At 43.6% G+C, this 25,337-nt stretch overlaps 1 protein-coding gene across 4 annotated transcripts in view; it reads left to right on the top strand.

Annotated features, from left to right (window-relative positions):
- Positions 1-25,337, top strand: part of nrp1a (neuropilin 1a) — a 131,967-nt gene that overhangs the window by 67,500 nt on the left and 39,130 nt on the right. For all 4 annotated transcript variants that reach the window (XM_088071748.1, XM_042510846.2, XM_042510845.2 and 1 more), the window contains 2 exons: positions 13,137-13,318; positions 22,589-22,816. In XM_088071748.1, coding sequence (XP_087927874.1) covers positions 13,137-13,318; positions 22,589-22,816 — 410 coding nt within the window. The remainder of the gene's footprint in view (positions 1-13,136; positions 13,319-22,588; positions 22,817-25,337) is intronic.

Here is a 25,337-nt window from a genome sequence, read left to right as displayed (position 1 = left end):
CTGTTACTTTTTCAGTCTCTTTTTCAATCTTGACTGATTTGTAATGATGTCGGAGTGCTGCTTGGATGGTGATGGAAAGAATTCATGGCTGAGATGACAAAAGGCACACAAGGTAGAATCGTTTGCGCCAGAAAACAGGCATAAATTAGTGCTTCTGGCCCATGGAAGTATAAGGAGACGTGGCTACAGCATTGGAGGTGGGACTCCCATCATTCCTATGAAAAATGCCAACACATTCTCACTTCAAGTCGTCACATATTGCCGCTTTGCAGTGGACCTCCATGTCTACGTTTGAAGGTATCCTTCTGCTTCTGCTGTTGATGTTCTGGGATGGCGCTACTGTGACATCACCACAAGCCAATGGTGGGATAACACTGCACGTGGTTATGTTTAGGCAACAAAACTAAACAAAACAAACATACCAATGCCAGGACATCATCAAAAGGACATGCTGGCATGGATGGTAAGGATTAGGAAAAAGGGCACATGGGAACATAACAAAAAACTCTGGGTTTTGTTGGACCCACCCACCACCCCGGCCACTCGCCCTTAAGGCACCCTTGAACTCCTTATGTTACCTTGTTACCAGCTGAAATTCAACCTGACGCTGTCCTGTCGCGCATCATGTGGACGTGACAGGTTTCGTCCAGCTGTGTTCTCAATTGACACCAACAGTCTGCGTTTCATGCTGCCTACAGCATGTAATAACACTGACAACAGTTACATCTGGCCACGTTCTCAGCTGACGCCGCCCAGCTGCGTATTGTGCAGGCGTAAAAGGTGGCTTTTGGTGTCGGGATCTGATGCCGAAAGCACTGCAAAAGCTGCAGAATTTCACGTCTTTGGAATGAGAACGGTGTGAAAATGCTTAATGGCAAAATGGTTCAACTGCTGCATATAAAAATTACTTATGATTGGCATTGCTTTTGCATCACAGAGCAAGCGCATGAGACACTTTCAGCGGACAATCCAATGACTTCCAGCTTGGTGCTCTGCTAACTTGCATAGGTATAAAATGATTTAATCGTATAGCTCTTCAAGACTTAACAATGTTATCAGACGGAATAGTCTTTTTGTAATTTTGTGGTGGTTGTGATGCTCAAAAAATGTATCCACTGATTTACAAACATCTCTTTCTCAATATAAGTTAGTCACAAGAAGTCTTTTATAGACTCAGTTGTAAGTTCACTGTTTGACCACTATGAAAACTGCCTTCAAAGCCCTGCGCACTCCCGAAGGGCCTGGTCCTCCTTTGTGTCATGTTTCCATCACTGACGATCAGACCTGGCACTGATAAATACCACTTACCACTACAGAGTCATTCGCCGCAGGAATGAATGCTGAAAGTAACCTTTCCCACTAAAGACAAAAGCCAGATGTGAGTAGGTGTTAGTGGGTTTTTTTCGTCAGGTGGGAAAGGGGCTCAAGTTGGCAGGAAACTTTGATTGTATGGCCAGTTAATGGAGGAGTCACCTTGCCCTCCAAATGCTGGCAGGTGCTGGCTGGCCGTCAGCACTTAGATCAGCCCTGTAATGCCAAGCGTTCAGCTTCTCTGCCCAACACCACGGAAGAGATACACCGCTTGGCGCGTGGCCCTCACAGCACGGCCTATTTTGGCTTTCAAAGTGCTGCATCATTGGAAAATCTGAGTTCTTAGCACGCAGTGAGAACAATACAGCCTTCAGGATTAAATAAAGGATGTGGTTATAAACGCTAGATATCGTGTCCAAGGGCTGATCCACATTGAAAGGAAACAGTCTGGCAACAACTGATCAACTGGCCATGCGAGCAAATGTGTGCTTTTGTAAAAACACTCCCTTTATTTATTTTTATCACCATCCTTTTCCCTCTTCCTGTTGAGAACTGGGAATAGCTTGTCTTGTCTCAAGGTTATTGTGTGGTTTAAGGTCAGGTGGCTGATTGTCCATATTGTATACACTCAAACGGACAATCCCAGTTGTCCAGGGCTCTCTCTCAGGGTCTGTTTCCAGTCTCCCCTGCTTTCAGCCAAGTGTCTGAGTGTCCAGCCAGCTGACCGGGTCATGAAGCTCCCAGCCCAGACTGCTCTCTGACCCCCTCAATCCCCCTCCGCCTCCACACATTGCAGAGAGGACAGAGAAAAAGAAAGAGGAGGGAGAGCGCTAGGGGGGACGGATGGGGCGTTTAATTGAATAATTCCCAGTGCAGTTATTACCACCATTGCCCTCGAGCTTCCAAGCTGTTGCTGAGCCATGTAAAAGAATCTCCGACACAGAGAGCATGCTTCACGCCTCTGAACCTTTTGCTGAATTCATGTTGGCACCTGTTTGCCAACTCCCTCTATCAGCTATTTGCACTACTTCTCTCTTTTGTTTCTGTTCTGTCCCCCATATCAACTGCTCATGCCTTCACACTCCTTCTCTGTCTCCTTTGCCAGCCAGTTTCCTTTTAACCCAGCAACGCCACCATCCCGCCCACACCACACTCGCCTTCACCCTTCCTGCCCATTGTGGAGATGAGAGAGAGAGAGTTTTGAACAGCACCCAGAGGCTTTACCTTTAGTTGACCTCAGCCTCAACTCCCCCCCACCCCTCCCCTCCCTCCCCGGCTCTCCTCCTCAGCTCCTCTCGCCGTCTTTGAATGCGGCGTGCTCCTCGCACACATAGCTCATTACCCGGCGGGGGAGCACCACTGTAGCTTCTCACAGCATCAGAAACAGATAGATGATTGCCTTTGTATATGCCGCTCGATTTTTGGGGAATGGATATTCTCATTGTTACAGCATTCGCATGACTAATTTTGGTCCCATGCTAAGTTCAGTGGGTCACTAGTTCAAGGTTGTTGACAATTATCTCCACGTTTCCTCGTGTTTCTCCTTGTCACATGGTTCCAGCATGCCGGGCCTCAATCATGGACATCCTACACATGTAGTCCTGAACAGGATATCCAGTAATAGTCTGTCCCCTAACAAGCACCCCTTTTTTGTGACATACGCAGAATAAATGGAATACTGTTCTCAGGCCCTTTTGATTGGGGTCATGGTCCTGGTCTCTTCTGAAAGTTTGGAGTTCATTATGAAGTCACACTTACTCCAAGTGATAGTGAACCAAATTACATTTTTGGTATTTTTAATAGAAATATATATCTGCTGCTATGTTAAAGAAAGAGTATGTAAGATTTTAGGGGGATTTAATGACATACAGTGGTGAGGATCGCAGATTGCAACCAGCATAAACTTCTCCTGCTTAGAATTCCTTCAGTGTTCATTTGATCAAGAGATTGTTACCAGGAGCCGAATTATCCGCACAGGTCTCAGTAATGTGTGCTCCTCTTTTTTCTCTGATAACCTGCTTAAGGGCCTAAAATGCATTTAGTTCTTTTCCATATTCACACTTACATCTTAGGATCATGGGTCTTTGAGTCTTTATTATACGGTAGGTTGAGATGGAGCAGCCCGCTAACACCCGGCAGGGTGTGCATGTATATATGAGTCCCATAGGTTACCAGAGGGGTTAGTATAGGTGACTATAGCAGGGCGGGGACAGTGTGTTTAAAAAAAGACGCTCTTCGTGTCAGCCCAGCTGTGCCACATTGCCCCCTTTCTCCCGGTGCCCTGTTATTTTTACCCTTGACTTCTCATTGTTATAACGGTGGCGTATCATCTGAGCCGTGCCACAGACCCCTGTGGAGGACTCTCTCTTCGCTCACCTCTGCCTGCCCCTCTCTCCTGTGTAATCAGAGATCCTCTCAAATGTCAAGGTGGGACAAATGGGAGCCATTCCCCCCTGTAATGGCCCCAGAAATGGGCTGGAGTGCTTCTCTCACCCTCCCTCTCTTTCTCTCTCCCCTCTTTGAGGAAACACATGGGACTTTTCATCCTTTCTATCTCGTCGGCTTGCTTTCTTTCTATGTATTTCTCAGACTTTTTATACCAGTTTCCTCATTCTCTCTTGGCCCTTTGTAAATCCTATCACAGAGTGTCTGGCTTTGTTGTGTTAAACCTTTTCATGATAGGGTGTTATAACTGACATATTGCATAATAGCGCTCATTCAAAATGACTATATAATAAGGCCGTTACTATGCCGTGGCTTTACTTCTATGAAGCGTTTCTTAGAAATGTACCCAAAGGGATTCAGCTGTAAAAGCATACATTGGCGCGTGAATATTCATTTCTGCACACTAAGATGCATACGAAGCGATGCTGTATGCTAAGCAATTTCATTTCCGAAGCTCGCTTAGCAGGGAAAAAGTGCTAAATGTGTATATCCATTTTGCCATGGGCAGTTTTCTAATTAATTGCACTTGGTAGTTCTCGCCGTATTCATGATAACAAGATGTGAGATGGAGAAAGGAAATGTGGTTAGATGGATATTCTGCTCACAGCTGCTGCTATTAAACACAGCTTTCATACAGTCTTGAACTTTACACATCAGCACGGCACTGCAAATTGATTTAATCATTTTCATTATTTATCAATATATTAATGTTGTTGAACTGGTAACCTATTGTTTTGTACTGCATAAAGACAGCCGATGCTGAGCTGATGCATTTTACAGGTTTACACAAGTTAAGGGCTCATTGTTTTCCATTTAAAAAAGAATATTAATCATTTTTAAACATTTATCACATTTTATTTGGAATGCTAAAAAATGCAGTTAATATTTGATAGAAATATTAAAAATGCAAAAATGGATATTAAAAAGTTGAATTTTAGTAACTTTTAATGTATTATTATTTAATTTTAGGGGATAATCAGCTGGTCATTATGTTTTATTCACATTTTTCTATGAACTTTTTATTAGCAAAAGCTCAATAAGAAGGCCATCTTGAATGTAAAATGTGAGAACAATGTAATCTCACAGCAGGAATCAAAATAATATAGGTTTTAAAACCATCAAGCCCCTGAAAATTATAGTTGTAACTTTATAGAAATTACTTTGTGTCATATTTGCTGAAACTGTCACTGTCTTCCTCTTCTACTGCTTCACTCGAATCGACTGTGGCGCACCAAAAACAACCAATCAGAGCTGAGAAGTCACTAATACAGCTGTCAGTGATGTCACTCACTGCTCGTGAACTGCGGTCAAATATGAATCAAGATTATGTTACTGCATTACCTATTTCTCACGTCAAATGTTTTCAGAAACATATTTTAGTGGACTGTATAGCTGTTAAATAAGAATCTTTGAGACCCCACCACCATGTTGGAAACAGCTAACTGAAATATGAAGCACTACCCATCAGCCAGACCATCCTGCCGTGTTCTCAACTGACACCGACTATCCGTGTATCGTTCTCCCACGTCAGATGCTATCCAGTTGTCTGACGCCACATAATAATGCAGCGACCTTTTCTGTGTGGCTGGGTTCAGCTGACATCATCCAGCAGTGTCATGCAAAAGGTGGCTTCTTGCCGTCTGGATCTTGCGCCGAAATCACTGCAAAAGCAGCAGCATTTGACGACTTTGGAATGAGAATTGATGGACAGTTTGACAGCAGTTCATGAGCACTGATTGACAGTTGCGTTGAGACTCCTTGACTCTGATTGGTTGTTTTCATTCACATACAGTAAGGCCATTAGAGGCACTACATGGCAAAATAGTAAGCAGAGGAATATAATGTACCAACTACATTTTTGAGGAAATATAGGTATTTTTTATTGATAATAACTTAGAGAACCATTATCCGCTCAGGTTAATGTTTTAGGCCACTTACGACAAATGACTCAAGCAACAGCGAGCAAATTTACTGGGTCTTTTCTTCACATTTCTATAATCACATTATTGTGACCCATTTGACACACTTCATTATTTTAATGAAGCAACACTAAAAACATGCTGAGCTCTGTTTTGGCCCTGTGGGTTTGTCACAGTGACCCCGTGGGAATGGAAAGTCAGCTGAACATACTTGAGCTTCGCCAGGGTTGAAAGCACATCGGGCCTTACATGTGAGGTGAGCTCGGGGGCTTTAAGCAGCCTGCTAACAGTAGAGGCTTTGTGGTTTTATTTCTCCTGCTTGTTTTTTAGCCCCCCCACCCCTCAGCTCCCCTTTGCGCAGTTAGAGGCTGTTCTGTGCTGCCTTGGGTCAGATCCGTCACTCTGTGCGCGTATCTCCAAATAAAGGATTATTGTGCATGTTGCAAGGGAGGGGGGGGTGCAATAATTGAGTCTAAATAGCCAAATTCATTAATTTGATTGTTGGCGACAGCAGATCTCTAGACAGTGTAATTAGGAAAGCTAATGGATGGAGGCACGCTAAATCCATCAATGCTAATGATAATTGCTGCCCAGGAAAGTGAATATGCTTTACAAGCATGTGGCCGCCGCAAAATCAGCCATCACATCTAAAAATATGAGCAAGATGATGTGGGGGGCGACACCCAAAACGGCCAGTCTGAAGGTGCACACTGTGAAAATCTGACAGGTTGAGCTGACGTAAAGTAATCTTGGAAACTGACCGCCTCGAAACAGGAAAGTTAATATAACTATTTCTCTTAATTTATGTTTATTTTATGTCTAATTGTTAAGTTCGCTGAAAATGTAGCTGTATTTACTTAATATTCTGAAGTTGCTGCAATTTCAAAATTACAAATTGATCTTTTTAAGTGTTAGAAACTTGAGGAAACCAAGATAGTCTGATTTAACTTATGATTTTTAAGTAACTTCTTTCTGGTTGTTTTACTTGCTTTTATGCTCTGTTTTTATTTATTTATTTTTATGATTTTTAAATATGCTTTTATTTTTGTTGTTTTTACCTGCTTTTTGATGCTAATGCTTTTATCTTGTAGCACTTTGAGAATTGCTCCAAATGTTAAGTACATTACAAATAAAATCATTTATTTTTTTATTATTATGAAATTTAACTAAATTTTAAGTAAACTTAACAATTAGATATAAAGTAAACATAAATTAATACTAATAGTTATATTTACTTTCATTTTTCAAGGCAAGTTTCTCAAGTTTCGGAGACTTTTTTAAGGAAAATCAACTTGTCAGATTTTACAGTGCAGCTGGGCAGTTTGGGTGGCGAGTATCCATCTTTTCATCCATCTTTTATTATCTTCTATGTGGCAGCGCAGTGGTGAGCAAAGCAATCATGCCCTTCTCCCTTCGCCGACGAGGAACCACTTCTGAACCCATCAGCTCTGATTGGTTGGTGGTTTGTCCCGCTGGGTGGGTTGCCACGTTCTGAGGCCTTCAACTGCTGCAATAATTTTCTGTGGATTCAGAAGTGGAGGCACGTCAGTGGAGAGGGTGATAGCTGAAAGAAATCCCTTTTTTTCCCCAGCTTCATGCTTTCTGTTTTAACGATCTTGATCCTCAATAAAAATGTTAATGTTAGCAAGTCAATTAGGGTTAATGTTTTCAGCTGTAGACCCGTTTTTTCCGCTCTTCCTCGTCTGTCCAGGTGAGCCGAAGTGGGGGTCATTACAGAAAAGAGGGAACTTGTTATTCTAGTGCGGGTTAATGAATGTCACATGCACGAGGGAGGCAGTACGGGAGGTAGGGACCATTTTATTTCGACGACGTATGTCCCCTCCAGGCTCGGAAAAAGTAAGTTGAGGATCAGCTTGTCTTGTACAAACGTTAATGATGTTTTTCCGGAGCCTCAAGTGAGGGTCTGTTAACACGTGAGGTCTCTGGAGTTTTCTGACAGCTCGCGACAAAGTCCTTTTTTTTTCTTCTTTTCCCGCTAAGTCCCCTGGGCCTCACAGAGCTGTCCCGAGCCCGTTGTTTAGGCCTTTCCACTCGTGTTACCCGGAGATGTTTTGACATGTTGTAGGTGACATGTTTTGGTGCGATTGCAGGTTATACTGTGACAGGCGCAGAAAGAGAAACACCAAAAAAAAAAAAGTGTTGTATAAGCAGCTGAACCAAAGGGGAGTAATAGCAAAGAAAGAGCTCTTGTTCTTAGGGTTTCCATGGCATACTTGAGCTTATAAATGGTCTGATTAAGAAATCTAACCAATTGTGCGAGGCTTATCCAGTCTGTCATAGCTTTATTCCATTGCCTCAGATTGTATTGCTTTTATAGAACCATATCAAGCAGACATTTATAGAGGGAGGACAGATTGTTTCCATGGGAAAGCTTCAGGCAATATAACTGTTATATTGTTAGGCCGCTGGTTTGTCGCCTTCTCTTTGGCTTTGCAAGGAGGGCTAATGTTCTCGTTTGACACTAGCGGATTGCTTTCTCTCTGTGCCTGAAGAAAGGAGGCAGGCTAATACATTTGAGTCGGTGAAGCGAAGGTCGTTGAGAATTACATTCACTCCCTCCTCAACCGCCCCCCCCCCCTCTCTTTTTCCCTTTAATTTCCCCACTGGATTGGCAAACCGTTTTCACTATTAGCACTGTGGTAGGCAGCTTACTGGCCGTGTGTGATTGTCTGTGTGTGTGTGTGTGTGTGTGTTGAGGCGTGCTGGCAGGCCCACCCAGACCCAAAGCAGGCGAGACAGACAAATAGGTGCATGGCTCAGCTGGATTGTACTGTCATAAGGGATAAGAACAAGAGTGATACAGCAACAAAAAAATCACCACGCAGCCCCCTGAGGAGAAGAATCTAAGTGTAACCCTTGGAAACCTGAACAAATTGGATGAATTTATTTCAAAATGTGGGAAAACGACAAAGAACAACTGAAGAAGAAATTACCAATTTAAATTAATTAATTTGATTTTTTTATAAAGTACAAAAAAATTACCTGAAAATTAGCATAAATAAATTAATGAAAAAGGAAAAATATTTTCTTTTAAAGGAAATTACCTAAAAAATGCTTAAAATTATATAAAAAAATGTTTTTAACATTATTTAAAATATCTTATTATGGTAATTATAGTTAATATAACAGGCAAAAAGCGGCATAAGAAGAAATACCCCCAAAATTAACAAGTAATTATCCAAAAAAAGTTCAGTAAAATTACCTGGAAATTAGAAAAAAAAAGAAAAAGAAAGAGGAAAAAGACACACAAAACATGAAAATGACCTGAGAAATACAGAAAAAAAATGCAAAGAGCAACTCAACAGCAAGAAATGACCCCAAAATGAAATTAAATTAAGTACAAGAGAATTACATGAAAATTTTCACAAAAAAAGAGAAAAAGGTGGTAAAAAAACAAACAAGAAAATGATAGAAGATAAAATTATAATAAATTTCTCTAACATTATTTAAAATTATTTACATTATTTTGGAGAAATCAAACCAATTAGCTTTAAATTAGGTTTAAATACTTGAGAAAGGTGCCTGAAAGCAGCAAAAGAAGAGTTGTGGCTCCAGGTTTCAAAGGGTTAAATAGAAAGGTCAGATAGACCCTGAAACTGTGGGTCCATCCGGGGTTTTAAAATAGGTCATGTTCTTCTTTTATGATCCTAAAAAGAGGTTGTTAACTGTCCCCCATCTTCCCTATGGACACCCTAAAAGCGAGTCCCCACAGGTGTTTAAGGCAATGGATTCGAGCTACATTTAACCCAGCTGGCAACAGGAGTGCCTTTCGGAGCCGTCAAACTGCCCCGCCAAGCGTTCGCCATAATGTCTTCCAGATGATAAGGGTCTGGATGGATCTGTGTTAGGCGAGCAGAGCGTGTGGGCCCACTGGCGCAGAACCGCCGGAGTTCTGGCTGACACACCAGTCATTTAGGCACAAATAGAGACATTTTAGAAAAGGAGGTCTCTTTCTCTCTCTTCTTTCTTTCCTCGCACACAGAGCACACAGCGAGGACCCCCAGGGTGTATTCTCGCTTCCATCTGCATCCTCTCTCCCGCTGCGCTGCCTTTACGAGGGCCATCCGAGCTGATGATGATGCGCCTGGGTAAAAAAAAAAGCAATAAACAGCTTTTCTGGAGGTGCGAGCAGTGGAAATAGGAATGAAAATAAGAGTATCCCTCTCGCTTGGATGGTGAATAAGGAGTTGGCAAAATAAAAACTGTGCAACTGTTTGTGTGCACACATAAAAAAATAACATATTATGTGTAAAGCTCTGCATGCACACACACGTTTGCACATACATCGTGCACACAAAACACACAGAAAAAAGCATACAAACACTTGCCCGGCTCCTTTAGCGGTGCTGCAGCTTTCCTTGTCAATGATGCATCTCGGCATCAATTTTTTAGGCGTCTGGCAATGCTCAGCTTTTGGCAGTTGCTGGGTGGGGGGGTGGGGTGCAGATAGCTGCAGAAACAGAGGCTCTGAGGTGAATTATAAGTCTGCTGATAGAACAGAGCGGGGCCACGGAGAGATTGATGCTCTCTGTTGTGAGCTGGGAACCAAAAGATGGAGAGGAGAGGAGAGGAAGAGATGGGGAGGAGGAGGAATGAGGAGAGGAGAAAGACATGAGAGGAGGAGAGGAGAGGAGGGGAACCAGGAGAAAATAGGAAAGGAATCAGAAGAGGAATCAAAAAAAAGAGGAGAGGGGAAGATTCGGGAGAGGAGAGAAGTCAGGAGAGAGGGAGGAATCAAAAGGGATTTGTAAGAGGAATCAGAAAAGGAGAGGAGTGAAGGAAGGAAAGGAGAAATCAGGAGGAGAATCAGAGAAGGATGAGGGGATAAGGGGAGAGTTGCAAACATTTGGAAAAGAAGTCTTAGTGCTTATTGTTGGACTTTTCTTTAAATGTTGATGTTGATGAGCTTCACTACAGTCAGAAAACCACAAAATCCAGAAATTTCGTTTAAGCTGCCTTTATCAATGTACATGCCCTCCTTTCAGTAGCAATGATATTATTAGGAAGACAACTACTTTTTCTTGTGCAAAAAAGGATACGTTTGTAACTTTGAACTCTTTCATCATAAATATTTGCGCCGGTGACTAAACTAAACAATGACATTGTTATAATAAAAAAGAATTTAATGAGTTAGTCCCCTGCCATTTAGCCCACAAAGTACTGGGCCTGAAAACACTGTAAACACCATGTGAAACTAGTATTTTTACTGCATTGCAGCTGATAAAGTAGCTGAGACAAAGTGGAGCTTGTGTAAGCTGAGCTGGGCTGTTGCCACAGCTGGTGGCCCGGCGGCGAGAGAAGAAGAAGACCTGGTCTGAAATCACAACACAGGGAGGCCAAAGAGCCCGAGCAGGGAATTTAACAAAGAACAGAGAAGACTGAGCTTCAGGGAGTCAAATATAAAGGACCCAAATAAAGAAAATGAGATTTTTCCAGAGAGTTTTTGATAACACTGTAGTTGAAATGCAACTACAGTGCATGTATGGAGTGCATCCTGAAAGAGGTTTTAAGAGCAAAAAGCTGGATATCAGATCCTACTGACAATCATTTGTTTTGTAGACAGACAGCAGCTTTCTTGCCAGGTACCAAACCTTTAACCCAAGACACTAAAGATTTAAAGGAGAGAAGAAGAAGGAGAGGTACTTGATGCATGTTGACAGCTCCATATCACCTCAGATCACTCCATCCGAGCAGAAAGACGAGTGAAGTCATCCATCCGCCGCACCTCCTCAGGGGACCCAATTTTAAGGAGCGCCACTTCTGTCCAGCTCTGCATTTAGTTACACTCTGTCCTTCTCTCTCACTCACTCACTCCCACTACTGGCTTTCATATTTCACGTCTAAAACCCCAGCAGACACCCCGCCCCACTGCCCCCAGATCACCTCTGGTAGCGTGATTTCTGTTTCGCAAATATGTTTTTTAAACTGGAAGCAGGTGAAGGAGACCATTTTTGTAGAAAAAGGTGGCAAAAGCTGCGTGTGCACACAAGTCAGGCCCCACCTGAGGGATTTAGCCGTCCCCGAGCCATCATTCAAAGTGTAAATCGCCTTTTTGTGTGAAATCCTGTGCATTAAGTGAATTCAGAATTGCTAAGGAGACGCGATGTTTTGACAGTAATTTGGGAATCAAGCAAAACTATGAAAATGGGCCCCTATGGCCAGAAGGCACATATTTTCTGAGGAAAGGAGGAGGAGACAGAAAGAAGCATATGTGCGACTGTGCACACCTGCTGCACATTATGCTCACATACATCAGAAATAATCTGTGTAATTTACTGCATATGAATTGCTTTTTTTTTTTTTCTGATGAAGATGGAGGAGCGTCGCAGCAGGTCATCAGGGTTTGGGCAGGGAATATGTTCGCTAAGTGGCCTGCAGAGCTGAGAACTTGGCGGGAAACAGGGCGTTATGGGCAATTAGGAACTGTGGAAACCTGAACCCAAATCTGCTTTTGGAGCTGCGCTCGCGCCGTCACTCACAGTCAAAACACAGCACGGAAAAGTCATCTGAACCATCATGCAAACTTACACACACACACACACACACACACACACACACACACACACACACAGGCACAAGAGTGAAAACCGCCATTCAAGTGCATTTAACAAGAGCCTGAAAACACACACTGATAACCAGAGGCTGTTTAGACCACCCTCGTCGGCCAGTCACTCTAATTTCTCCTCCACCAGCTTAAGTTTCGCATGCCAGATTTTGTGTGTGTGTGTGTGTGTGTGAGTCATGGCTCCTGTTCCCAGTCCTATTTCAAAGCTGTTTTCCTCTTCTAAACAGCGCACCGACTCAATTAGGAGGCTGCTCCCTTCAATAGCCGTGGGTCTGAAATTCCATTTCAATGTGATGTTTGTGTACGTATGCGTGTGTGTTCAACAGCTTTAACACCTGCTCTTTCTATACACCAGCCGAAGCCAAAGGCCAAGATTTAATCACTTTCAGTTCCCATTTTCTCTCATCTAAGAGGCATACACACTGTCAGTGTTATCTAGCAGTTAAACAGGAGATACACAACAGTTCAGCTGGAGATCAGTAGTCAAAGCAGTTACGTAAAGCTGACCTCAGTGCTGCTGGGAGCACAAAACCTCTGTAGTGTGTCTGTGTGTGTGTGTGTGTCAGGTCGATATAATGAAAGCATATAACCTGCCCACCTGTTCTCTGAGTTTTAACCTGAGACCTCATTAGTACACAGTCTTTTATTTCCACTACATTACCTGGACAATATGCTGTGTTGCTCTGCGTTTATGTGGTCCTCTGAGTATTCATCTATGTGTGTTTATCTCCGTGTGTGTGTTTTGTGTGTGTCTTCATACATGCACAACCAGAGTGTGATAACACTGATACAGTCCAGCAAACAAAACCAAATGATAAAATCTGTTTTCTGAATCACAGCGTGACAAACGTTTCCTTTTCTCTTGCCTTGTTCAGGTATGACTATGTGGAGGTGCGAGACGGCGTGGACGAGAGCGGTCAGCTAGTGGGGAAGTACTGCGGAAAGATCGCCCCCTCTCCGGTCGTCTCGTCTGGAAACCAGCTTTTCATCAAGTTTGTGTCTGACTACGAGACGCATGGAGCAGGTTTTTCCATCCGATACGAGATCTTCAAGACAGGTGGGTGGCCTGACACTGCTGCAGCTTCACTTTATCCCAGCTATTTGAGCTGTTACGTAACATGGTGACACACACAATATGTAAAATATAGAACCTAATTTTTTATTCATTAAAATCATAGAGGGATTACTGAACTGGCCTATGTATACAGGCCCAGGGGCCCAAATGGTCAATGGGCGCCCCCGCCCTTAACTTGCAAATTTTAACGACAGGAAAGAGACACACATTTACTACCAAAAAGGGCAAAACAAGCACAAGGAGACACAAAACAACTACAAGTAGGCATAATATGGCTACAAAGTGACACAAAATTACCAAAAAAGACACAAATTAGTTAACAGAATCACATTAAATAACTTCAAGGAGATACATAATGAGTACAAAGAGACAAAAAAAACAACAGCAACAGACACAAAATAGCTTTAAAGATGCACAAAACAGCCACAAGGAGACATAAGATGACAATAAAGTGACACAAAACAGTCAAAAAAAAGAACAACCAAGGGGGGCACAAAATAACTACAGACAAAAAATGACAAAAAAGATGCAGAATTACCTCAGAGACACAGAACAACCGCAAGGAGATAAGATGACCACAAAGTGACACAAAACAACCAAATAAGATAGAAAATGACCTCACAGAGACACAAAATTACTTCAGAGAGACCCTAACATCTACGTTAAAAACACAAAAAACAGACACGGAGTATGTATGTGTTTCTCCAGTATAGAAGACATAGTGGGGCCCTTTGCTTATCTGTGCTCAGAGGCCCATTGTCTTATAATCTACCCATGATTCATATATCAAATTAAGCTTGAGTTCATGGTTTAAGGTTAGAAAAACACTGTAATAAGATCCACATCACATGTAATTTCTATCTCATTTGTCTTTATCTTGCGCTATCATCATACCAAATGCGATACAGTCTGAAAACTGTAGGAATAATTCTGATAATGGTGCCAGAAAGAGCCTCTGTGTCTAGTTTCATGGTTTGTTTGTGATTTAGTCAAGGCACCAGAGCATCAAATTATGCAATCGCAATATGGCGAGCAATATGCTCCATTCAGCACCACTGAATCACAGTCCCATATGTTCCATAACTGTGGCAGTTTTTATCTGGTGTGAATGATTGTAAAATGAGCGTCATTTGTTAAGCATTGATTCAGCAAATGTTTCAAGCATTGGTTTGTCAGATGGAGATCTGAGAGTAAGGGGATGAGTCTGCCACTGTAACCGCTGGTGAGCTGGTTGTGGAGAAAGTAAACTGAAGCGGTGTAGGAAATGCTTTCACTGTAGTGGTATCCAGTCAAGTTGAGGTTAAGTTCCTTCCTTAAGTCCTCTGGGTACTTTTAGTCAGGAACCATGTATGATAAACCATAAATATCCTCAAGGGATGTCTATCTTATCAGAACACAGCATCCCAGGAGGAAGAATTTCCTGTTGGTTGGCTGCCTTCCTTTGTTTGGACTGGAAGGAGGAGGAAGATGAGGAGGAGGACAGCACATATCTGGAGAGTGACTTGTAGGCAGACAGGTGCTGCAGACACCACTTTCATTAATTAACCTTAGCAGCAGTCTGTGGGACGGCCCCCCGTGACCTCGGAGACATGATGAATGTCCCTGCAAGGTCCCCTCCTTCCCTTTAATCTGGGCCAGTGTTCTGTTTGTGTGTCTGAGCTCTGTGCGTGTCACCATCACGGCGGGGCAGCTGGTGGAGTGTGGCTCCATTTACGAGATCAAAGCGACACTCCGCCCCGACAAACTCATCCGCACACGCTCCCTCGTTCCCGTTGAAATCTACTACATTCTTCCCATGATTAGCTTGGTATTTCCCACTCTCATCTATTAGCCAGGACTGATTATAAATGAGGCGTGTTAGGGGCCCAGTGGCAATTGGAGAACTGCTGAGTACACTCATAGAGCACTGAGATATGAGGAAATAAGGATCTAGCAAGAAATATGAATATTGTGGACAGAAGACGCAGAGTCAGGAGTAGAGAGCTGGAGCAAAAGGGAATTTTGTTTTCAGGTTGTGCGTCTGTCCCTTTCTTGTGAATGCGATATCTTAAAAATGCCTCAAAGGAATTTCTTCAAATTTAGCACAAACGTCCACTAGAATTAAATGATATTTTGATTACAATTATGTGGTCATAGGTCAAAGGTCAAGGTCAATTTGACCTTACAATCATCTCATACTTTTGAACATTATATCTCAAGAACACCTCTAGAAAAGTTTTTCAAATTTGGCACAAACGTTCAGTGGGACTCAAAAATGGACTGATTAGACGTTTATGGTCGAAGGTCATATGTCAAGGTCATGATGACATTCACGGTAAAACATGTTTTTGGCCATTACTCAATCATCCATGTACTAAAATGTACACAGATGTCTAATAGGATACAATGATGAAGTGCTGACAGTTTATATCTAAGACATCAAAAAAAGAAACTGTGCTGATTGTAAAGAACTTCCATGCTCCTAAGTTGAAGATATGCATGTTTTCAAAGACATGGATATAAACCTGACTGGTGTGCGGCGGCATACAACCGTGAAGCAGTAATTCAGATTTTGCTTATGGAGTCCAAAGGAGAATCAAGGCTCAGGGGGAAATGAGCTGCAGGGGCGCTGCTGCAGATTAAGCCCAGGGCAGAACTTTTTCATCTGGATGTTTTGCACGCCGTCCCCCAGTGGAGAGGAGCACCATGGGTGTGCCGTTGCTTCCTTAGTGGATCCAGATCCTCGTTATGCTTTGCGTTTGTTCTGTGTTTTGACTACTGCGGAGCTGCCTGCCGCCAAGAACAGGGCTCTGAGATCAATTAACAGCCGTGTTTGTGAGAGCGAGAGACAGAGAAGCAGAAAGTGAGACTCAAAGCTAGCTGATTAGAACAGCTTATCAACAAGCAGGGTATTAGCTGGGAAAACATTGTGTTGGCTAACACATGTAACGTTAATGATGATACACAGATGCTCTGATAATGGATGGGAGGCTGGTACTCGTGCATGCCAATGAAGGGAAACTCAAAGAATGCAGGCTGTTTATCACTCTGATTATAGGCGTGGAGATCACTGGAAGTCGACCTCAGGGGCTGGTACCGCCTTTCATTTGGGGTTACACACAAGCAAAGGTCACATGGAAGATAAATATTCACACAAAGCAAACACACGTAAACAAGTACTCCCCTGAGGGATCACACACCGACAGGTTTACCCACTAAAGCTATGTAAATACACTTTCACAAACACTTCAACATGTTGGCGTTTGTAGACTTGGCTTTCACCAGCAGTGGCCGCAAAGTGCCTAATTGGAAGAGAACAGGTTGTTTTGCGGCTCTCTATGGCCACTTCCACATCGCTCTCTACCCCTCTCCACTCCTCAATCCCGTCCGACCATCTTAATTAGCATGGGCAATTTATTTTATAGCCTGCAAATTGGCAGCCTCGCTCCGCTGGCTGAAGTCTGGTGAGAGACGGGAAGATGGTGGGGGAGAAAGAGATAGAGAAGATCGGGAGTGTGGAATATTTCAGCTGAAGGGGAGCTCGAAGATTAGCAAGCTGATCGTGTTTGTGTGTGTCTCAGCGGAGGCCTTTGGCTTCCAGGCAGCAATAAAATGGTGAATAAAAAGAAGTTCTGGCAAACTGTGGCCTTGATTTGATAAACAAGCACCAATTTGAACAAAATGTAGTCACGTCTGTCCCCAGAAAGTCAAATAAACAGAGACGAGGTGAGGGTACACACTGCCAAAATCCTGGTGCTTTTGTAGGACACTGAAAGCGGTGTTTATCCCGTCATCCGACAGCATCATAGAATCCTCAAGTGTTTTTGGAGAGATCCATCCTCTTAAGTACCCATGCACGCACATGCGCACATGCACAACATATGTTTCCCTTTAACAGCTCTGCAGTTAGCTTAGAGCCACATCAATGCTGGCCGAGGGCCCATTGAAGTGGGCGAGGAGGCAGAGATAGTGCCACTGGTAGTAGCCCCCCCCTTCCTCCTTCCCACTCGCATACACACACAGGCTCATCACCGTCTCCTCGCGATTATGCAGCAGAATGACTCAGTCTATTGAATGGAACTCTGTGACGTTTGTCTTTACACGTAAAAGCACCATGCTTTCACGCCAGAGCCCTGTTTATCATGTCACTGTCATGAGGGCGCTTTGACTCTGAGCACACACCTGTGAAAACACTTTGAAGGTGTGTGTGTGTGTGTGTTGGGTGGGGCTTAATAGGGGGCACGCTCTGCTTTTAATGGACGGCACGCCCTGATGGCATAGGTCACATCTGGCATGGAGACACACTGTCATCTCACACACACACTCACACACACAGGGCCCTCATGGAAACCTAAGACAACAAGCCTCTTAAAGGGGAGCCAGAGGGAGACTGTGAGCCCCCGCCTTCTTCTCCTCCTGCCCCCCAACCCTATCATCATGTGTCATCCCTCAGGCAACATCACAAGCACAGACAAAGCAAGAATATGTTCAGTTTGTATGTTCTATTCATATACCTGAAATGTAGTTGTTTTTTACTGAGACATGCTATTTAAAACTGCTGTGATAGTGCCACAAAAAGTGCTTGATATTTTACACAGACATCGCTGCATTTCCTTCCAAAATAGTGCCACAAAAATGGCTGCTATTTTACCAAGACATCGCTCCGTTTCCTGCTGGGATGGTGCCATGAAAAGTGTTCTTTTTTCCAAGACATCACTGCATCTCCAGCTGAGATTAGGCCACCAAAAACCGGGATTTTTTAAACCAAAATATGATCTTTTCCTAGGGTGGTTTATGTGCCTAAACCTAGCCACAAGTTAACCACAGCGTTGACGAAATGTAAATAAACTTCGCTGTCTCCACTAGATAATAAGATGCAAATGTAACATAACCATACTGTGCAGAAACATTCAATGCCAGCATTTATTCTGGTGATTGGGATGCAATACACTAAATACCACGTCAGAGGTGCAGTGCCTCAGGGTGTGTGTGTGCGTGTGTGTGTGTGTGTGTGTGAGAGAGAGAGCACATATAAAGCTGCCTTGCCATCTGTTTTAATGACTGACACACTACAGGCTTTCAGGTTAATGTTTGATTTGAAAGAGTTAATTCTCTACCGACGATTAACCCTTCTGTCAGAGTGGCATGAGGACAGAGTGACGGGGAGGGGGGGTGTAGTGGGAGTGGGGGGCAGTAATGGGGGGGTAAAGGGTTGTGAACCGGGCTAATGATCAGCTGGAGAGCAACGCGGAACATAAACAGTGGTGATTTACTTAGCGGTCCAAGAACAACACCTTCAGCCCCTATGGCTCTGGCCCCTAATAACCCACAGTGAGGAGAGAGAGAGATGGATGAATGCATGGAAAAAGAGAGAGAAGCCGAGGAAAGCGAGAGGGGTTTAAAAAATGAAAATAGCAAAAGGCTGTCACATTTAACGCCTGTTCCTTGGCGCGATGTTGTTCTAATGATTAACGCCCAGTCTGCTTTCAGCACTTAAAGCAACAGCTTAATCGAGACGTAGAGGACAAGTCATCAGGGAGACGAACAGTGGAAAGGCGCCCTTAATGTTGAAACCATATTTATTTAAGATTTACATCGATCTCCAACACTTGCAAAGATTGAAATCAGATCCCCGTTAAAAATCATTTTGTCGGCTGAGACTTGTCCCGTTAAACAAACTCTAATCAGTCAGCGAGGAGCGAGTCGGAGTGACATTTGTTTACTCCCCCCGTCCGGAGGAGAGGGGCTCAACATAAACGAGAGTTAAAGGAATCCATTACTGCTGGCAGTAAATGTTTGAGCGCCTGGGTAGAGGTTGCCGGTAAATGTTGCGTTCAAGGTCTTTTTCTCTCTCTCAACGTCCTGTCGTAAACTCAGCTGTTTGTTTGGCTGGACTTCTGGGTTGAACTGAATTTATCTCAGATGGAATGGGAAAGTGTGTGTGTGTGTGTGTGTGTGTGTGTGTGTGTGTGTGTGTGTGTGTGTGTGTGTGTGTGTGTGTGTGTGTGTGTGTGTGTTCCCTGTCAACCTTACCTTAGTCAAACCTTTCATATTTACACGCTCTTTCCTTCTCCATCCCCTTCCCTATTGAGGCGATAAATCTGCAGCGATAGAACAAGCGACAGGCAGAGAGTGAGAAAAGGGGGCAGTGAGTTAGCATGTGGCTGACAACGGGATATATTTGTCTCCCGAAGCTCCTTGTCAACACAGATGCATGCACACACGCCGTACGCCGCCACAGAAGAAAAGCATGCCCGCTATCACTGGATGCCTCTCATGCACAACATCAGCACAAAGCATCCTGGGTGTAGCGGGACGGGGAGCTGGCGACGGAAGCCCTCCCATGTGGAGGCGCTAGATAAAAGAGATCTGTTGGATGATTATCTCGCCGGTGGGACCGACCGGAGCGCTCTGTCTTCTCTCGCCACTCTATTTTGTTTGTGATGTCTTCACTCTGTCCTTTTTTTCTTGAGGGGGTAGAAACGCAGCCAGGCACACAAAAGCTGACAACAGGGGAGTTTGTCCTTGGCGAGGCCTCAGTCATGGTATTTCAGGAAGGGCACGGAAACAGGAAGGCTGAATGGTGATGGTCAGATATATATAAACGGGGAATGAATACCATTACATGTATTTAATCCTTACTATACATTTTACAAAAACACTGGAAAAACACTATTTTTTTAACATGGAACTGCTTTATTGAGCATTTTAGCAGTTTTAATCACCTGGTCTATTTGTTTTAGAGAGAAAGAGACCTCTGCGAATAATTTGGCCCCAGGTGAAAACCTCCTGAACATTTAGATCTTAATTTATCAGTGAAAAAAGGGGAGCACTTATTAGCACCTGGTGGGCTAACAGCCTGTCTCTGACATTCCAAACAGCATCAGAGAAACACTGATTTGTAACTTGAAACAGCTTCATTTAGTGTTTTTACGAGGTTAAAACTACCAGATGCGTTTGTTTTGGAGAGGACGAGACCTCTGCACATAATTCGCCTCCCAGTTAAAACCTCCTGATCAGAAATAGAGTGGCCCTTGTAGTAATTGCTGGGCAAACAGCCCTTCTGCAACATGTCAAACAACTTTGGAGAAACACCTTTTTTTTAACATTACATTGCTTTATTTAGTGTTTGTACTGTTTTAAATCACGTGCTGTGAGACCTCTGCGAATAATTTGGCTCATGGTTAAAACCTAATGAATGTCTGGATCTTGAGTTATCAGAGATAAAGGGTAAGCCCACGTTAGCAGGTGCTGGGCTAATGGTGTGTCTTCAACATGCCAAATAGCATCGGAAAAACAATTATTTGTAATCTTAGGCAGCTTTTTTCAGTTTTTGTACTTATTTACATCACCAGTCCATTTGTTTTGGAGTGGAAGAGAACACTGCGGTAATTCAGCTGCTGGTAAAAAAAACCTCCTGAACAATGAACACTGACGTAATCAAAACTGGGAGAAGTTTCAGCTGGTTGCAGTCTGCAACCCTCACCACTATACGCCAATCCACCATTAAATCTTACACACTGTTCCTCTAATGCTTCAGAAATATGGAACATCATGCATCAGTCTAGGCATTATATTCTTTTCAGTGCCACTCCATTGCCTGGATTTTGACAGGTTTTCAGAGTGAACCATTCCCAAAGACCAAATGTGTTCTGGTCAACTGCTGAGCTGAGATAAGGGTCATGGTGGAAGCTGATGAAATGGGTGGAGAGTGGCGTTCTAAGCCAATATCCACAGGAAATTCAACACACTGACCCGAATTGCACTTTGTATACCGCAGCTGTCTCGAGGACTCATGGGCGCCATTTGTTGTTTTTCCCCCCAAAACTGCCTTACATTTCTCCCAAATATGGCAAAGTAAAGTGCAGAACTGCAGCATCCAGCAGCCCTCTCATCTCGGCGTACGCTTTCTCTCTCTCGACAAAATCTCTCCATTTTCTGGGGGTAAATATGAGGGGAAGCTGTGAAATTAATGGCGCCCACTGTTCTCGAAAGCCACTCTTTAGCGGCAGCATTAAATGTCAGCTCTCTTTAGAGTCAAAACGCCACTCGCTTTCAACTTTTGGGGAGAGAGAGAATCCACATGGCTCTCGCTCCCTTCACTCACTCCATTGGTGGACAGGCTGAAGTGGGCCTGATGGTCTTGAATTAGGGGCCCAGCGAGAAGCTTGAGTGACAGTGGGGAAAAAAAGCAGTTTGCCACATTTATTTAAGCTACAATGACTGTAGCACGGAGGCTCTATCTAGCGATAACTCCCTGCAATTTTGGTTTCGATCGGCCCCATCTGCGCCCATCATGCCGCCTGTCAGACTAGCATGAAAATGACATTATCCTGTGCACATTTCTGCCACTAATGGCTCCAAATAATTGCCCTGGATGACAGTAGTTATCTTTTTTTTCCTCCGAGTTGTATGTTTGTGTGGAGTTGGGCTTGGCAAAAATCTGGCCCAGAGCTTGAGCACACATAGCGAACATGTCTTAATGTCTCTTTCTATCAAAAAAAAAAAAAATCCTGCAGCTGTTAGCAACATTTTTTTTTATCACGTCAGTCATTCTTAAATCATAATCTGGTACTCATGATGCTCTGAGAAGTGGCTAACAGGGGAAATGTGTTAATGCTCCTCATCAGCTGAAAGGCAGCTCTCCAGGGAGCTGTGAATAAATATTTTGACTTTCTCTTGTGTAAAACTGTGTGTTTAAGTGTGTGTGCGTGTGTGTTGATGTATGTGCAGTCATTGCCCTCGTCTTCCATCACTGACGCTGTAATTTTGCCTGAGCACCTCTCATATGTCTCACAGACGTCTCCTGATGAGTGTGTGTGAGAGAAGAGGAGACAGGTTTCTGCACAGTGACTCAAGCTGTTTATTCATCGCTCCCTGATTCTGGTGATTGAGGCCTTTCACTGATGTTTATGCTCACAATCCAGATGTTCAAGGAGTTACAGATTTAACACAGACACAAAGATGAAGAAATGCTATGTTTGTGCCCATGAGGGATTGTAAAAAAGGCACAGAGCCACATAGATGAGAGTTGAGAGGTCCAGATGTAGCTTCTTGTGAGTAGAACTATCAAGGTGGTCTCTCGTCTCCAGGCCGTAAACCGTCCTCCACTCAATAGACCAGCTGAGAGGCAGAGCCTTTCAATACCCACCACACAAAGCCAACCGATACAGATCACTTAAACAACAGTCTTTCAAAAGAGTCATACCCGCCCCTTCCTTTGTCCCCGTTTCGTCTCATCTTCTCACTTCCCATCTCGTTTCCTCCCTCCAGGTCCCGAATGCTCCAGGAACTTCACCTCCAACAGTGGTATCATAAAGTCACCCGGTTTCCCAGAGAAATACCCCAACAACCTGGATTGCACTTTCATGATCTTTGCCCCCAAGATGTCCGAGATCATTTTGGAGTTTGAGAGCTTCGAGTTGGAACCTGACCCGACGCCCCCGACTGGTGTTTTCTGCCGCTATGACAGACTGGAGATCTGGGATGGCTTCCCTGGAGGTGAGCAAGCAGTGCTGGTTAAAGAGAACCTATTCTGTTATGCATTATTTTTAGGTTCATACTTTTTTCATACTCTACTAGAACATGTTAACTTGCCTTAATGTTCAAAAAACTTTATTTTCTTCATACTGAAATGCGTATATTCACTCTCTGACTGAGAGGGCATCGTTTAGTGCCTGTCTCTTTAAGTGCCATCTGTAAGAAGCCCAGTCGGCCCTGATTGGTTAGCGTTTCCAGGTTTTTAGCAGGCTAAGTAATGTAAACATTTGCAGTCGTCTGCCTGGAGCAGCTGATGATATAAAGAAATCCAGAGCATTATGACATCACTGCTACTGTAGCCAGAGTAGAAAAAACATTTAGAAGCTGAGTATTCAGAGTTTTTTGCTTCCAGAGATAACTTTTCCATACGTTTAACTTATTATTTGAAACTTTGGCCATGTTTAATATGAGCATCCCTCATTGTTACATTATATATAAGACATGTGAAAGCATTTTAGGTCCCTTTTAACACTGAGCTGTGCATAATCCGTTGTAGACCTGTAATTTAAAGTGAGAAAAAAGAAAGATTTTCTTGAAGAGGTCTCTTAAGTATTGTGTGACTCATTTCTTAAACTGTGAGACACTATCACGCCTACAAAAAAGTAATCGTTGAAATGTGCATTATACCACTGCTTAGAAACCTGCTATCTTGTAGAGGAAAAGGGAAAAACTGGTTAGGGGGAGAGGTGGGTTTCAACTTCACTCCTCACTGCTTCTTTTTCAGAGGAAATGAGCAGCTTTACACAAAGTGATGGCATTATCTGGGCCAGTGGGCTAACTGCCTTAACCAGGCTTGGCAAGGCTCCAAGAGTCTGTCGTCATGAGCGTAACGCTTCGTCATCGCTCAACGCCAACCACTTCCTGATTACTCCTGCCCTTCCTTTTTATGCGGGCTGCAATGATTTGTCCGTGGGTGTACATTTGGGAGTTGAAGGTCTAATCTAGGCTGTGATATTTAAGTTCTCTGACACATAGAAAACACAGTTCAATGTTGCAGGAAATGACTCTGAAAGGAATTTCCTTTCAAGGTTTCCTTGTGTTTCCCACAAGAGAGAAATTGAACCAGCTTGGTTCCCAATAAGAGCCAACATCTCCTGGTCGCAGGGTTGCGCAAAGGCCCTGGTCGCTCACGTAGATTCAGACACAATAAAATATTGCCAGAAAATAGCATTCTCAAATCCATCTAAAAAATCAGCAGGTGAGAGACGGAGTGAGAGGGGGCGCACTGTTCAAAGCAATGACTCCATGGCCCGAGATAAGCCTTTGAACTCAGTGAGCGAAATCACCTCTTGAAGTTTGCAGTTTTTACTCCTGGCTATTCCAGCGCCGGGTGCAGACAAGATGAAAGCTTTTCTCACCCATCAGTGGCTGAAAATTGAAAGAATTTTATCTGGTAGCATTCGGCCTGGCGCGCATCAGTATTCTCTCGCCGGGGCGCTCCAAGTGATAAGGTTGAAGTGTAAATCGCGGGACCTTTTCAAAGGAGTTTACTTGAAGTCCAATATTCTCTGAGCTCACATCTCCCTAGATTTGAACCAATGCGCAGTCGACCTTTGATTCTACAAAGTATTTCCATAACTCACTTGCAAGTTCTCTCCTCGAGGTGGAACATGTTTAATTTTCAAGATTAGTGTTGATTAAGACCTGTAAAGGTTTCGGGGAGAATATGTCACATTATTATCACCTTTTAATACATATTTTTACAAAAAGGTACCTAAGGGGTCTGGAATAGAAACATTTCCTGTGCAGCTTCCTTCCTTTTCTTATTAAAATTCAGAGATTTCTCAGTTTTTTTCAGCTGAAAATATGACACAATCCAAGCAGTATAAGACTTGCCAGAATCTTTTGTCCTACAGTGATTCAATTCAGGAAAGAAACTAGACACCACCACTTTGGACTGACACGGCTTCACACCCCTCTTCAAGTGTTGTTATATGTGACAGACAGCCTTGTATAAAAATAAGCCATGGGAGGAAAACAGTGTGTCGGCTTTTGCCAGGTGGCTCCTGTGGTGCCTGCTGGATCGATAGTGCATTAGCGCAGAAGGCTGGGGGCCTGCTAGGCGTTGGGGTGTGCAGAGACGGGAGATGCCTGTGCGAATGCAGGCTTGCATGAAGCACTGGGGTAATCACGCCTCCCTATCCCTTCCACCTCCAAGAACACACCTCGCCGGACAGGTGCTGCGCAAGAATGACCTCCACTCCCTCGCCCCTCTTCCCCAGAGGAACGGCAGGAAGCAGACTTCATAGCGAGGCTCTTTAAAATTTCATAGCGCTGGGGAGTCATGCAGATAATCCGGGAGATGGCATTTTTATGTTCAGCATAGGCCTTAGTGGATTTAAAAGCGCACATAGATTCTCACGTGCGCACACCTGAAAATTAATCAGAGCCATCACGCCCCTACCCCGCATGTCCGAGGGGTCTGGCCTTTGCCTTTCATGTGTGTTGAAAGTGGCATGTTTTGGATGACAGGAGGCCACAG

The sequence above is a fragment of the Plectropomus leopardus genome, chromosome 21 (assembly GCF_026936395.1).
Source record: "Plectropomus leopardus strain MGB_pleo_1.0 chromosome 21, ASM2693639v1, whole genome shotgun sequence".
Classification (NCBI taxonomy): domain Eukaryota; kingdom Metazoa; phylum Chordata; class Actinopteri; order Perciformes; family Serranidae; genus Plectropomus; species Plectropomus leopardus.
This window is presented reverse-complemented; position numbering and strand designations above follow the sequence as displayed.